This window comes from Helobdella robusta (genome assembly GCF_000326865.2).
Source record: "Helobdella robusta unplaced genomic scaffold HELROscaffold_39, whole genome shotgun sequence".
Taxonomy (NCBI): domain Eukaryota; kingdom Metazoa; phylum Annelida; class Clitellata; order Rhynchobdellida; family Glossiphoniidae; genus Helobdella; species Helobdella robusta.
In genome coordinates, this window is record NW_008704865.1 from 423,713 (window position 1) to 437,795 (window position 14,083).

Sequence of the window (14,083 nt, forward strand, 5' to 3'; positions counted from 1 at the left end):
AATAAATTTGACGGTAAATTAAGGCATGAGTGACTTTCTTTGCTTTGGTGATTTTATAAGTTTGTACTGTGAAGAAACTGAAGGATACGTCTACAATGCGCAAACCAGGTCTACATTTTTCAATCCAATTGTTGGAAAAATAGGTCGACGATAATAATCTAATTGGAGTTGGCTACTACTACATGGCTAATCAAAATTTGCAAAATTGTCGTTCATTCACTCATTCCTTCGTTCGTTCATTTATTTATTCATTCATTCATTCGTTCGTTCGTTTGTTCGTTCGTTCGTTCGTTCGTTCGTTCATCTAGTCAATATGAATTCTACACAAATGTTTATGTTATCACAACTACATGGTTGTTTGATGTGCAGAGCATTTTTTTCTCTTCACTTTATAGGAAACAATCAATGCACTCGTTCCTGTTAACAAGATTTGTTATTATTTTATTATTACTATTTATTATTATTGTTATTATTTATTATTATTATTATATCATTACTATTATTTTAGTATTGCTCTTACAACAACATCTGTTACTTTTATTACTCTCGCAAGTAATAATAATAACAACGAAATTAATAATAACACTAATAATAATAATAATTATTATTATGATAATATCAATAATAATATTATTAAAATAATAATAATAAAGAGTAATATAATAATAATATTACGACCATAAAGCGCTGCATTCAACAGCATATACGTTTATCAGTGGCAAGACAGAGAGAAACCAAAGCATGTGCCTTGCCCGCAAGGTACAAAATAATAATAATAATAATTAAATAATAATAATTAAATAACAATAATAATATTTATAACTATAATTACTGTTTATAATAATTTTTAATACACGTGTGGTAGATTTTTGAGTGGATTTTCCGGTATAGATATAACTTTTTCTGCAGCTGTAACATAAACACACTTACAATGGTTACAATCGCTGGTTCGATATCTGAATATGCCTCTTGATCTATTTTATTCCCCTTGGCTGCTATGTTCTTTGAAGTGTGACTGGTTGTTAATGGAATGAAAAAAAGAACATTTCGATTCTAGTTAAGGAAAAAATTATTTGAGTGTTTTTATCTGGAAGTTTGGTTAACCTTAACGCATGAATGGACCGATTGAATAATTGGCTGATTGAATGAGTAATTAACTGCCCGATTGATTGAATAATTAATTGGGTAATTGAAATAATATTATTTTATTATTAATCACTAATTGTCATTATTACAAAATCTTCTCTCTTCTGATTGATTTCACCATCGTCTCGCTACTTTATTAAAATTTGATTTTAAAGTGATGGCATGACGAGTTAAACTCGAAGATTGCTAAGTAGCTATCTCAAAATGACGTCATTAAATACAAATATTCTTTAATAAATCATTTATTTTCAATCATACATGCCAGATGTAGTGACAGTGTATAATTATCAATAAAGGGTAGATGGTAGAAAAACATCATACCACATTGTTAAAATCAAATTCAATGATTTATTTCCCGAACAACTCGTTATTTTCCCACTACACTTTAGCCATTCAGTTTCAGATTTGCATTCAAAATCGATACAAACTGAACAAGAAGTACCGCAAACTTCTGCAAACGAGTGCTGACGAAGTCGAGAGTCTTGAGTTGAAGACGTTGAAGGCTCAAGCCAAGGTCGGCTGGCTAGATTGACATCATTGTTCGCGTTGATTTTGCATCGTCCTTTATATCTTTAATGTCATTATATTGCCATTTTTATAAAAAATATCATTGATGCTTTACTATTTATATTATTTAAATAAGACGAAACGCCTATGATGAGGATGATAATAACGAAGATAATGGTAACGACAAAAATGATTATAAAGATGCTGATAACGATGATAATGATATAAATGATGACGATAATGATGACGACGACGATGATGATGATGAAGTCAACGACGATGATGATTATAGTTTGCAGCGGACGCAGAGAACGATGATAACGTGGCCGAACAGAAAAGACAACATGGCAAGAGAGTTAGATATGGTGAAGTTATACAGGTTTGTTGATTGACTAGTGGATTGGCTGGTTGGTTTGTTATATGGTTTCTAGTTTGGCGATTGATTGATTGATTGAATGATTGAATGATTGATTGATTGATTGATTATCTGGTTCGTTGGTTGTTAGTTTATTATGGACTACTTCATCCCATCATCTTTTTTATATGTCTTTTGTAATATATGTAAATCCACATCGCTTATATGTGCTTTCGGTTATTTGTATGTAACACTATACAATTGTTATTTTTATTTTTTATTTGTGTGAGTGTTACGTCATTGTATCTTCTGCTGCTGCTGTTGTTGCGTCATTGTTGTTTAATTTTTATCCATTAACCTTCCACCAGTCTGGTGATTTTCCCAATTTATTTAGGTAGAGGTTTTTTGCGTGGTTTGTGTTTTTGCATGGATTTATTATTATATTCGAGATAAAGTTATGAACGAGAACTAAAAATAACAACACATAAAACATTAACTTTGACAGATACATATGTACGTACGTACGCACGCACGTACACACAAATAAACATACACAAACAAACACACAAACACAACCACACACACACAAACACACACAAACAGCTAAAGCACATGTTCACGGATAAATTCATCCACATTAGTACTACAACCACAAGCAGAAGGGACAAAAATAATATGCTTGTTAGTAAATTAATCTATTTATTTATTTATTAGTTTGTTCATTACATATTTACTGAGTTTGTTAAATTTTTTATTAATTTATTCATTTTTTCATTAATTATTATTACAAATTAAATTTTCGACTACTCACATGTTAACTTCGGGGCATACTGCCATGCAAAATGGCTCCCTAATAAAGAAACCTAAGTGCCTCTTCAGGTTGGCCAGCAGGGTGAAATAATTGTTTTCAACAAGGGTTGCTGGCGTTTCATAGTTGGAGATGTATTTATAAATTAACTTGAAGTGAATGTTGAGCAAGGAGCATTTACTTCTTCTTACTCCTAAAATCTTATCCATCTGACCGTATGAAATGTAATAGCAGAAGTTATTGTGATGGGAAGAATACGATGGGAAGGTACTTCTGGTCGATCTGTCCATGGCCGCCATCGATGAAAACATTGTTAATTATTTATTATTATAATAATGGTAATAATAATAATAATAATAATAATAATAATAAATAAATAATATTTTCAACTGGAAGGTGCACCTGCTGGCATACAATGGAAAGCACGCTCAGATCAAGATACTGCCCAGGTACAAAGTTAAGACAGAAGGAGAATCAGTAAGATTATCTAGTATACATTATTTAAACGCTTCACATGCGCATGAGATAAACTTTTCATCTACAATCATACGTACGTGAGTGTAGTGGCCACATTAACACATATGCACTGAAATATAAGCAAAACGGAAAGCATACTGTATACTAATAAAGATTATGTTATGTGATCGTCTGTTTACTGTTTAATTGGCCTCCAATAGGTGCAAATATTTGACCAAATAATATTCGAGTCGGTCAAATCTCCCGGTCAGTTCTTCCACGTCAGCGCTCCATGGAAGATTGACAACTTTTCTGTCGGGTTGGTTGTCTGGTTATATTTTGAGGATGATTGTTTCTGGAAACATTTTCGTTGATTTGTTGTCTATTTTTTTTCTACCTTTTTTAAAAAATATTATTCGATCGCTTTTTAAAATTATTTTTTGCAAATTTTTTCGTTTTTCATTACATGCTCCATCAAATACGCCACAAAAAATTTAACTTTTGTCGTCGTAGCCTTCTCCAATTTCTGATTGTTGATGTCCAAAATTAAAACTCCCATAGACAAACTTCGTAAAACTATGAAATTTCAAAAGCCAAACACAAAAATAAACACGAAAATTCAGACACACACACACACATACACACACACACACATATATATTTCTCAAAACACATTGACGCATATAAGCCGACACACAAACATGGGACAACAACAACGTCATGTTATTTGGAGAAGCACCTCTGGGACTGCACACTTTTGTCATCCGCTCTCTCCATGGTATGTTCATCGGTGGATTTCACGTACACAGGCACAACACGCAAGATACAACACTGCATACAACATGCGTGTTATGCACTATACTAAACAGCAAGAAAAAAGATACAAACATGGAAAAAGTACTCCAAGAGTTACAAACAAATTCGGAGTGTTGTTGCCGAAACACGTATGCAGATGCCAACGTATTTATAGAATTTTAAACTAACCATATATAGGATGGGGAGAAACAAAATAACGCAGACATTAAAGAAGAATAATAAAAAAATGAAAAAAAAATAAAAGAATGACGATAAAAAATAGCTAAAAAGAGAGAAAGAGAGAGAGAAAGAATAAAAGAAGAAGCAAATAAAGCAAAGTGGAAATGGAAAAGCGCTCTTGGATTTACGACATTCCTGAAGCTTGTATGATAGTAATAACATGACTCTACTTTCTACGCTCTCTCTAAATACTTACTGCACACGTGCATGAGTGTGTTTGTATGTGTCTGTGTGTGTGTGTTTATGTTTGTATGTGTGCATGTGAATGTGCATTTATGCGTGAATGTGCATGTTTGAGTATTTGCACGTGTGTGATGGTGCTATCACATGAGTAAGATTCTTTCAAAAATTCGCTGTTGTACAAAAACTATCATTAAAACATCAGAGCATTCTAACCACGTATACACGCATGAAAATTGTGCAATACATACACTGTGAGATAATTTAAAATTGCAGGCAAGTATGCTTGCTTGTATATGTACGTAACATACATACGGCTCGTTCAAAATGTTGTCCGTGTCACGTTACAACACTAACAAATAGACCTAAATAACATAACTGGAAGCGCTTTTGAAAAAAGATGACGATATACTAAATATTTAAAAAAATTTCAAAGCTACATCGAAAATGGCAAATAATAATATTATTATTATAAAAATAATTATTAAACAAATTAATAATATTATTCATAAAAAAATTATGTTTGGACAGGTCGGAGTTGAACCTTGGAGTTCAGCCTGCTGGTTTCACGGTAGTCAAATGTTACAGACACTCTGATGAGCAGAAGGAATATCTGAGGGTGCATGAATATATGATTGCATGATTGCATGAACGAATGAATGAATGATTGCATGAATGAATGAATGATTGCATAAATGAATAAATGAATGAACAAATAAATGGTTAAATAAAAGAGTAATTAAATGAATATATAAATAAATGATTGAGTGAGTAAGTCGGACAGACGGATGAACAAACTGACTAACGGACTGACTAACTGGCTGGCTGATTGGCTGACTGACTGATTAACAATGCAAATGTGGTCTAAAAAACTCCGGATTTAAGTTATTAATTTTTTTTAATTTTTCATCGTTTTTATAAATTTTTATTAATCTTAAGCAACATGGCTTTCCTAATTGCACTACAGGGTGGTAGCGTCATAAGGCTATTCCACAAGGAGCTGGAAGCGTTTGTCGTTGCTGAAGGATTGTTTGACGATGAAATTACTGAAGATGGTAATCATGATGATGATGATGACGATGATGATGATGACGATGATGATAATGACGTGACTTTATTTGCAATGATTACAGATGTAATGAAATTCATCATCGTAACCGTCATCAACATAATTATAGTAGTAGTAATAATAATAATAAAATTTATTGTTATCCTCATCATCTTTATCATCTTCTTCATCATCATCTTCATCATCTTCATCATCATCTCTACCGCCATCTTCACAGTACACCTGAGAATAAGAGAAGTGGATCAGCTGGTGCCGAAGTCACTCTACCCTACAACCAGTGGGAATACCTTTTGGCAAGTCGAAACCGAAACCAGTTTGTTGAACGGTTGGTCGGTTTTTCACTTTCACTTTTCCATTTTTTTTTCTTTTAAAAAATCAGACTTTGAGAGTATTCGCGAATAACACCAAGGTGTGTGGTTCGTGGATGTGTATTCACAAACGATGTGTGCCTGCGTTGAATATGCTTATGTTCTTTTAAGTTATTTTTTGAGCAATTAAATTTATTAACCAATTAGAAAATTAATTTAATAAATACATTATGTGTGTGTTAAATTGTTAAATTAACTATAAAATTTTTTTATCATAAAAGCAACCATTTATAAAATATCTGAAATAACGCTTATCCAGTTCTTTCAAAGTGAAACTAATATAATTACTACATAAGTTTTTGAAAGGAATTAATGCACTTAATTAATATTCATGAGATAAATTCATGGCCTCATACAATCGAAAAATAAGGTGATGTCATTCGTTGGGAGCAGCAAATCAGATTCCGCCACATGACTACCAGGCAATATTTATGCATAACAACTGACCGTAGAGTGACCTTGACATTCGATTCCAAAGACCCAAGGACTGTTTTCAGGGTTCATCCCGTCATTAAGGTTGTTATGATTTATTGGAGATTTTGATTTCTTTCAGCAATTTGGAACTAAAATAAAAACGACAAACTGATTTATTAAAATTTAACTTGTGTCTGGTTACTTAAATTTTAGTTAAATTTTAAACAATAATACTTTTAAAGCATTAATAAAGTTTATCAAATTTACTTTCAAACTTTTTTTTATAATTTTGCTTACAATGCAGGCTAAGGTAAGACGGTAAAAAAAATTTTTTGGAGGATTTGATAAAATGTCTGTTACATTTCGACCGATTGGTATATGGAGAAGTGGATGAATGGCTGATGAATTTGATTTATTAACGTTTGCACCTCACAGCAATTTAAAACAATTTTTAAATAAATAAAAATCTGATTAATTATGTAGTAGAAATTGACTTATTTTTCATCTTTTTCAAATCCATGGAAACCGCCAGGAAGTGGATGAGATAATTTTCGACAGCTACGCGCGAATTGAACACGTCATCACTGGCTACTGGTTGCACGCCATGAGGGGTTCAATTATTATTATTATTATTATTATTATTATTTTAAACAGTTAATTACTTAATAAATTAAACACAAATGATCGAATTAATAAATAAGTGTTCTAGTTAATACTATAGAGTTTTATTTTTCTGAAATGTTTAAGCAGTTCTATAAACTTTTGTAAGTAACTTTCTACTCTGCATGAAATTAATTGTTTTCGATTTAAAAAAAAATTAATAAAATAATTTATTCAATTGAAAATCTTGAAGATGAAGAATATGTGAGAAGGCAGTTGAGGCAAACGGAAAATGAAAGCGGAGAATCCCTGAAGAGTTTGAGATGGGATGCTGCCTCCCTCAGGAAGGTTGGACTGGTATTTCCGGAATGTTTCATTTGAGTGACGTCATCAAAATCGTCACTACCGCCACCACCACAATTACGGCATCTACATCGTCATCATCACTAACATCAAAATCGACCAGAAACCATCATTTTTAAACATCTTCTCTTTAACGTTCTCAATAATATTATAACATTTACAATATTAGCAACAGTATTAGTGGAAAAAATTATATCAGAAACAGTAGTAGCTATATATTGATAACATCCACTGTTTTAATATTACTGTTAAATGAGCCTGATCATACACTGCAGTGGCCGAGTTTGAATGTATCATGTACAACGAATGGTGTGTGATATGCATTAATTCACGTACATACGTATACACCGTGTGAGGTATTAATACTTTTTAATAAAATACATTCAACAAAATAACCATGTTACCATTTAACCATGATAGATATCTGCTAGTGGTGAGAAGGTCTACCACGATGCTTACACCCTGCAAGTTGTCGAGCCAGCCAACCTGTCGGCATTCAATTATGCCGCTGGCATGGTTCCTTTCCTACTCAACCATATCCTAGATGTGAGTTGTGTGTGTGTGTGTGGGATGTGTGTGTGTGTGTGTGGGATGTGTGTGTGTGTGTATGTGTGAAAATCTAATCGGCTGTCGTTACATTTTGACATTTAAATTGTTTTCTATAATTTCAAGTTTTAATTTATTTCCAAATTTTTGCTTCTAACCATATTGTTCCTGTAATTTTTGCCGATGTTAATTTGCAGAGAAACCAGGGCAAGATATTGAACGCCAAAAAAACATTCAAGATAACTCAGGTTACCAAAGAGATATGAAAAATTATAACATGATTTAAACGCAGCTGGTTTTGAGAAATAAACTTCATTGTTATCAAGTGGGTATGGTAACATTTGCAATAAAAACTGTTCACAGGCGTTGGAAGAGTTGAAAAACTTCATGATCGTAAACGGGGTGGCAATGAAGAAGAGACAAAAGTTGATGAGGAACTTGAGGGTATGTGCTCATTTTTACCGCAAAATTGCCATCATCTTATTTTGCGTACGGTATTTTAGTCACATTTACATTAACGTCACATCTTATCACATTACATCCCAACCAGCACGTCAAATGACATCACACAATGACGTCACATCCCTACCATCACAACATAAAATGACATCGCACAATGACGTCACATTTCTGAAAACTCAGCTGATAGACCTGTTGGTACGAGCCCTGCAGTTTCCACTCCAAGGGGCCCAGGACCAAACGCACCTGACCAAGATATTCAAGGGTGCCTACGACGTCCTCTACACCTACATGATTGGTCGGTGTCTGCCGATGGTGAAAACGATGAGGATGACCTGAATGATGATGACGACGATGATGATGAAGAAATCGACTTTATTTTTTTATTAATGCATAATTTTGAACTGTTGAAATTTTAAATAACTATAATTGCTAATTCCATTATGTTATTATTTTTATTACTGTCATCATCATCATCAGTACCAACTATCATCATCGTCATCTTATCATCATCATCATCTCATCATTATCATCGTCATTATCATCATCGTCCCATTTTAAACAGGCAACAGTCGCAAGAACGCCCTCTACTTCGCCAAATACATTGACTTCTTTCAAACGCAGATCACCGTTAAAGTCGTAAGTAGTTTATACACAAAATATTCTCGCGCGCGCACACACACACACACACACACACACACGCACACACACGCACACGCACATGCACACATACACACACACACACAACAAACGTTTGAACAGGGTGATATAGGGCTGAATGTGGCGAAGATGATTGCAGAGTTGATAAGGGATAACAGAAAGATTGTTGATAGGATCAGTCAAGAACAGATCGAGCTGTTTGTTGGACTCTTGAAGATTAATAAAGTTGGTGTTGTTGTTGGTGTTGTTGCTAGTTTGATTTAAGGTTATTTGTTGTTGTTGCTAGCTTAATGTGTTGAAATTTGTTGTTGCTTGTTTAATGTGTTGTTATTTGTTGTTGTTGCTAGATTAATGTGTTGTTGTTTGTTGTTGTTGTTGCTACTAGTTTGATGTGTTGTTAATTTTTGTTGTTGTTGCTGCTGTTAGATGTGTTGTTATTTGTTGTTGCCGCTAGTTTGATGTGTTGTTATTTGTTGTTGTTGTTGCTAGTTTGATGTGTTGTTATTTGTTGCTGTTGTTAGTTTTATGTGATGCCTTTTGTTGCTGTTTTTAACCATGGTGTTGTTTGCGATGTAATTATGTTAATGATGATATTAATGTTAAGGAATATACCATTTCATTATTATTGTCATTAATAACATTCATCCTCATCATCATTATCATCATTAACTTTGTCATCATCTTAATCTTTATCATCATCACACTGCATAACTTCATCAGTGACAGAGTGATTACGTACAAACGAAACACACACACACACGCACGCACGCACGCACACACAAACACACACACACGCACGCACGCGCGCACACACAAACACACACACACACGCACGCACGCACGCACACACAAACACACACACACACGCACGCACGCGCGCACACACAAACACACACACGCACGCACAAACACACACACACACGCACGCACACACAAACACACACACACACACGCACGCACACACACACAAACACACACACGCACGCACACACACACACACACACACACACACCTTACAGAACTACCGATATCTGGACCTGCTGAACGTGTTATGTGTGTGTAACGGTGTGGCTATCACAAACAACCAGACATATATCACGGAGCACTGGCTCAGGAGAGATAAGGTGACAGAGTGAGAGGATGGTAATAAAAATGATGGTAATGATAATTTGAAGGCTTCTAACGATGATAAGAATGATGATGACGATCACTTTAAGAATAATGATAATGATGATATTAATTAATGATGACGATTGTGACAAGGCTTGTTATATTAATGATGACTATGACAACAAACTGTGATGGTAATTAATGAATTTTACAAACGACAATTTACCAATTCAGATTTGCACATGTAGAAATACACAACTTACCAAATCTACACAATACATTGTAATTTATAAGTAGAGTGTTATAACGAAGGTCTCCTTGATTACATTGTTTTGACCATCTGAAATAAGGTCGGCATGAGGTATCTGACGGAACGAGGTCAGAACGTGAATGGCCAACCTAACATCATATACGTTTCGGCCAACAATGGCGTCAGTTGGACGCCTCTGCACCAATTTGTTAACGTCAGTTTAATTAGACTAGTTATCACTTGATAAGTTTTCTGTTACCTAGTGACCAGCCTATCATCTTTAACGAAGCTATTAACGTATTATAACTAACTTACTGAATGTATTTTACTTAACTTTTATTTTTTTTAGATTTTTGTGTATTTAATTGTATTTAATGTATTAAATGTATTTAAATTATTATTGTATACTTCTTTATTATTGACACTTGACTGAGCAGAAAGACCTAAGTACGTACAACGAAGAAGATGTCATATTCTTCGAACACCAACTAGATCTCTACGGAAATCTGAGTTACGTTAGTGAAGTTTTTCACCTTTAAATGTCACATTGAATTGAATTGAAACAATCTTTTATTCAGCAAAATATCACAATGATAAATTACTAGAAGACCAGAAGTTTTCACTTATTAATTATTATTTTATTATTAACATTATTAGTAAATAATATCACTTTCACTATTATTATCGTCGTCATCATCGTCGTCGTTAGGGTCGGAACGATTTCTCGATCTTCGTGATAACGAGAGAGTTGGGAATTCTGACTTGGGACGAGGCCTTCCTTTCCCTCAGGTCCACACTTCTGCCGGAGAGTCTGCGGGCCAAGTACTGCGAACTCATCATTGGTTTGTTTGCCATCTAATGTAATGATGGAACGTCTATCATTTATCTATTCATTTATTCGTTGAAATTTTTTTTTTAATTAATTCCATTTATTCACAAAAAAAAGTGAAAGTGTCAGCTTAGCAATAAATGCTTATCTAGGGTTGACTCCCATAAAACAAGAAATAACATAGTAAATAACCCAAAAAATAACACAATAATCAAATCATCAAATTATATTCCACACTCATTGATATTTTGTTACAGTTATAATCATTGCATCATTGTTACACATAAAATAAATCAACCAAACACACTCACACACGCACACACAAACACACACACACACACACGCACACACAAACACACTCACACATACTCCAGGTCTTTACATTGACGTGGGTACGAATTATTCAGTGTTGGACCATACGAACCTCTCCTTCATATATGAGGACATCCTCTCTCCAGGACCCAACGCTGATGGAGAATTCGTGAGTTTTTTGTTTCTATGTTTTTTTATTTTTTTTGTGCTCACATATTTTTACAAATTTTACTATATAATTTCTTAAATTTTAAAATCATGTTTGTTCAAATTAATGTTTGCACTCGATTGCAATTATTGAACACGATTAACAAAACTGAAAGGTCAAAAAATCGATCCCTGCTATTGAAAACTGGTTGGCACCTGAAGGGGTAGGTTGATTTTTCATTTGAAGATCTAATAAATATTTTATTAAAATATTTCTCAAAATTACACGTACGATGTGAATGACGTGAATATGACCCGTCACAAAACAGGTCTGTTTAATGCAAAGATTCAAATTAATCTAGGCCATTATTTTTTGTAATTTAATTCTGCAGATAATAAAAGATTTGGTGACGTTGTTTCCCGTGATAAGGGATTGGATAGCCGAGTTTCTGCTGGACATCAAGGAGATGATTGCATCTCAGACTGGACACAACATGCTCATCGAACAAGTTAAATCAACGTCATCTTGTCCCCTGATTAAAAATATTCAAATTAAATATTTTTTTTACCATATTGGATTTTGTTTGATTGGAAAGTTCTGCAGATTTGTATGTGGTACTTTAGAGTTAAGTTTATAAAATTATTCATCAAAACATTGCAGCATGATTAAAATGTTGATTTAATGAACCAGGTACTGAGGTTGTTTCATTTTCTGGTGAAGTTTGGTTACTACGGGAGCGACGACATCCGGAAGCTACTGAAGCCACTGCTCATCATTCTCGACTGCAAACACGACAAACCATTCCCTCCCGACACCGAGAAAGGTTGATGGACTTCGTTTGATGTCTCAATTATTATTATTATTATCATTATTATTATTACCAAAACATTTATAAAGCGCCAATTATATCGATATCTCAAAGGCGCCATCACATTCGTATCAAATTCACGATCTTAAAAATAGCCGCAAAAAACCAATTTATAAATCGAGAGAAACCAAAATCACCAATAGTTAATTGCATATTCAAACTATATTTATACAAAAGAACTAATAAGAATGCTGCATCGTGCGAAGCTTATAAGTATGAAACAAAATAAATCAAACTGTGTTATCATCCATTCACAAGCATTTTTGTCACATTGAGCATACCAACTCGAAAATTGTAAACACTTTCAAACCGTTTCTTTATTTTATCATTAAATATATTGATTTGAAAACTTCTCAATATTCAAATGCAGGGTTTTCAAAAGAATCTCAAAAGATAGTTCAACTCTATCGAACGAAGGATCGCTTCGAACCAAGCAAGGAATGTGCAGCTCTTGTTGACGCCAAGTATCAGTCAGTAATTCTTCCAAAATTCTCAATAACTTTACAAATTTCAACGTAAAAATGTTTCTCGAACAAGAGCAAACTTTGAATTAGTTTTGTGAAAAAATGATTATTTATTTTAGATAAAAAATAAAATAATAGTGACGTCATTAAGTCACCGCATTTATTTTTTCACAACTTTCAACACCAGAGCTATGGAAGTACTTGACCTTCTTCTGACCTTTCAGTTCAACTCCCGCCTAGAGAGTTTTATAGCAAAGTTCAAGACGTCTGACCTTGCCGCCAGCAAGTCAAGAGGAGTGCACAGCATTCTTTGCCCTCTCCTGTCTGAGGATTTTGATGCCTTTGATCAATCCAAGTTAGAAAGTATTTGGTGCTGTTAGGAAATGAACCAGTCTTCGTGTACCGTTGTTATCCTTTCAAATTTTTAACCATTTTAATTATCACACTCATTATCATAATTTTCTGCTTTCTCACCCCTACCACTACCATCAACATCATTTTTATCGTTTCAGAAAAGGGTTATCACTACAGAAGAAAGCGGTGAAAGATTTGAAATCAATGTTCGAGTCAACAGCCTACTTCGATTCAGAGCAGATCACTTCAATTCTTATGGTCAGTTGGTCTTAGTTCCAGCAAATTTAATTTTTCAAAATTCTTTTCTTTACCAACCGTAGTATGTTTCGCCAGTAAGGCCATCAATAAAACGAGTCGTCAATACTTTGATAATGTTGTTATGCTAGCAATGCATGTAGAAATGCACCGAACCTCTAGTGAAAAAATCAAATTTATCATTTTGTATTTATCATTTCTAGCTGCTGATATAATTGTTAAAGATGTATTGGCTTTAATAAGTAAAAATATTAAGCATTACTATCAATAGGAATGGTGAATAATATTTAAAAATTGCTGATGACGAAGTAGAATGATGATTTGATGATAATGAAAATTTGATGAGGTGATTAATGCATTGTGACTAAACTAATCACATGGTATGTACGTACGTTTAACAACTATGTTTATGTAACAGGTTATAAATTTAAGATTTTTAATAATTTATTTCAATTTCTAGGACCTTTCCAACTATAAATATGACAAAATGATCAACAAGTCTTTGTGTCTTCTCAACAAATTCTATT

The 14,083-nt window shown here is 33.6% G+C and overlaps 2 protein-coding genes across 2 annotated transcripts in view; both read left to right on the forward strand.

The window, feature by feature from the left end:
* Nucleotides 1–5,130, forward strand: part of HELRODRAFT_176697 (hypothetical protein) — a gene marked incomplete at both ends in the record, with an annotated part of 7,108 nt that extends 1,978 nt beyond the window's left edge. Inside the window, 8 exons of the mRNA XM_009024055.1 lie at nt 24–108; nt 686–759; nt 1,536–1,660; nt 1,946–2,008; nt 2,612–2,689; nt 3,213–3,293; nt 3,494–3,591; nt 5,019–5,130. Coding sequence (XP_009022303.1) covers nt 24–108; nt 686–759; nt 1,536–1,660; nt 1,946–2,008; nt 2,612–2,689; nt 3,213–3,293; nt 3,494–3,591; nt 5,019–5,130 — 716 coding nt within the window. The remainder of the gene's footprint in view (nt 1–23; nt 109–685; nt 760–1,535; nt 1,661–1,945; nt 2,009–2,611; nt 2,690–3,212; nt 3,294–3,493; nt 3,592–5,018) is intronic.
* Nucleotides 5,131–5,430: 300 nt separating this feature from the next.
* On the forward strand, nt 5,431–10,102 carry HELRODRAFT_176698 (hypothetical protein; the record flags this gene model as incomplete). Its single annotated transcript, XM_009024056.1, has 12 exons — nt 5,431–5,542; nt 5,774–5,881; nt 6,295–6,440; nt 6,871–6,949; nt 7,192–7,286; nt 7,722–7,847; nt 8,045–8,095; nt 8,211–8,291; nt 8,490–8,604; nt 8,872–8,945; nt 9,069–9,191; nt 9,986–10,102. The coding sequence occupies 12 exons, from the start codon at nt 5,431–5,433 to the stop codon at nt 10,100–10,102; spliced, it is 1,227 nt and encodes a 408-aa protein (XP_009022304.1).
* Nucleotides 10,103–14,083: the final 3,981 nt, after the last annotated feature.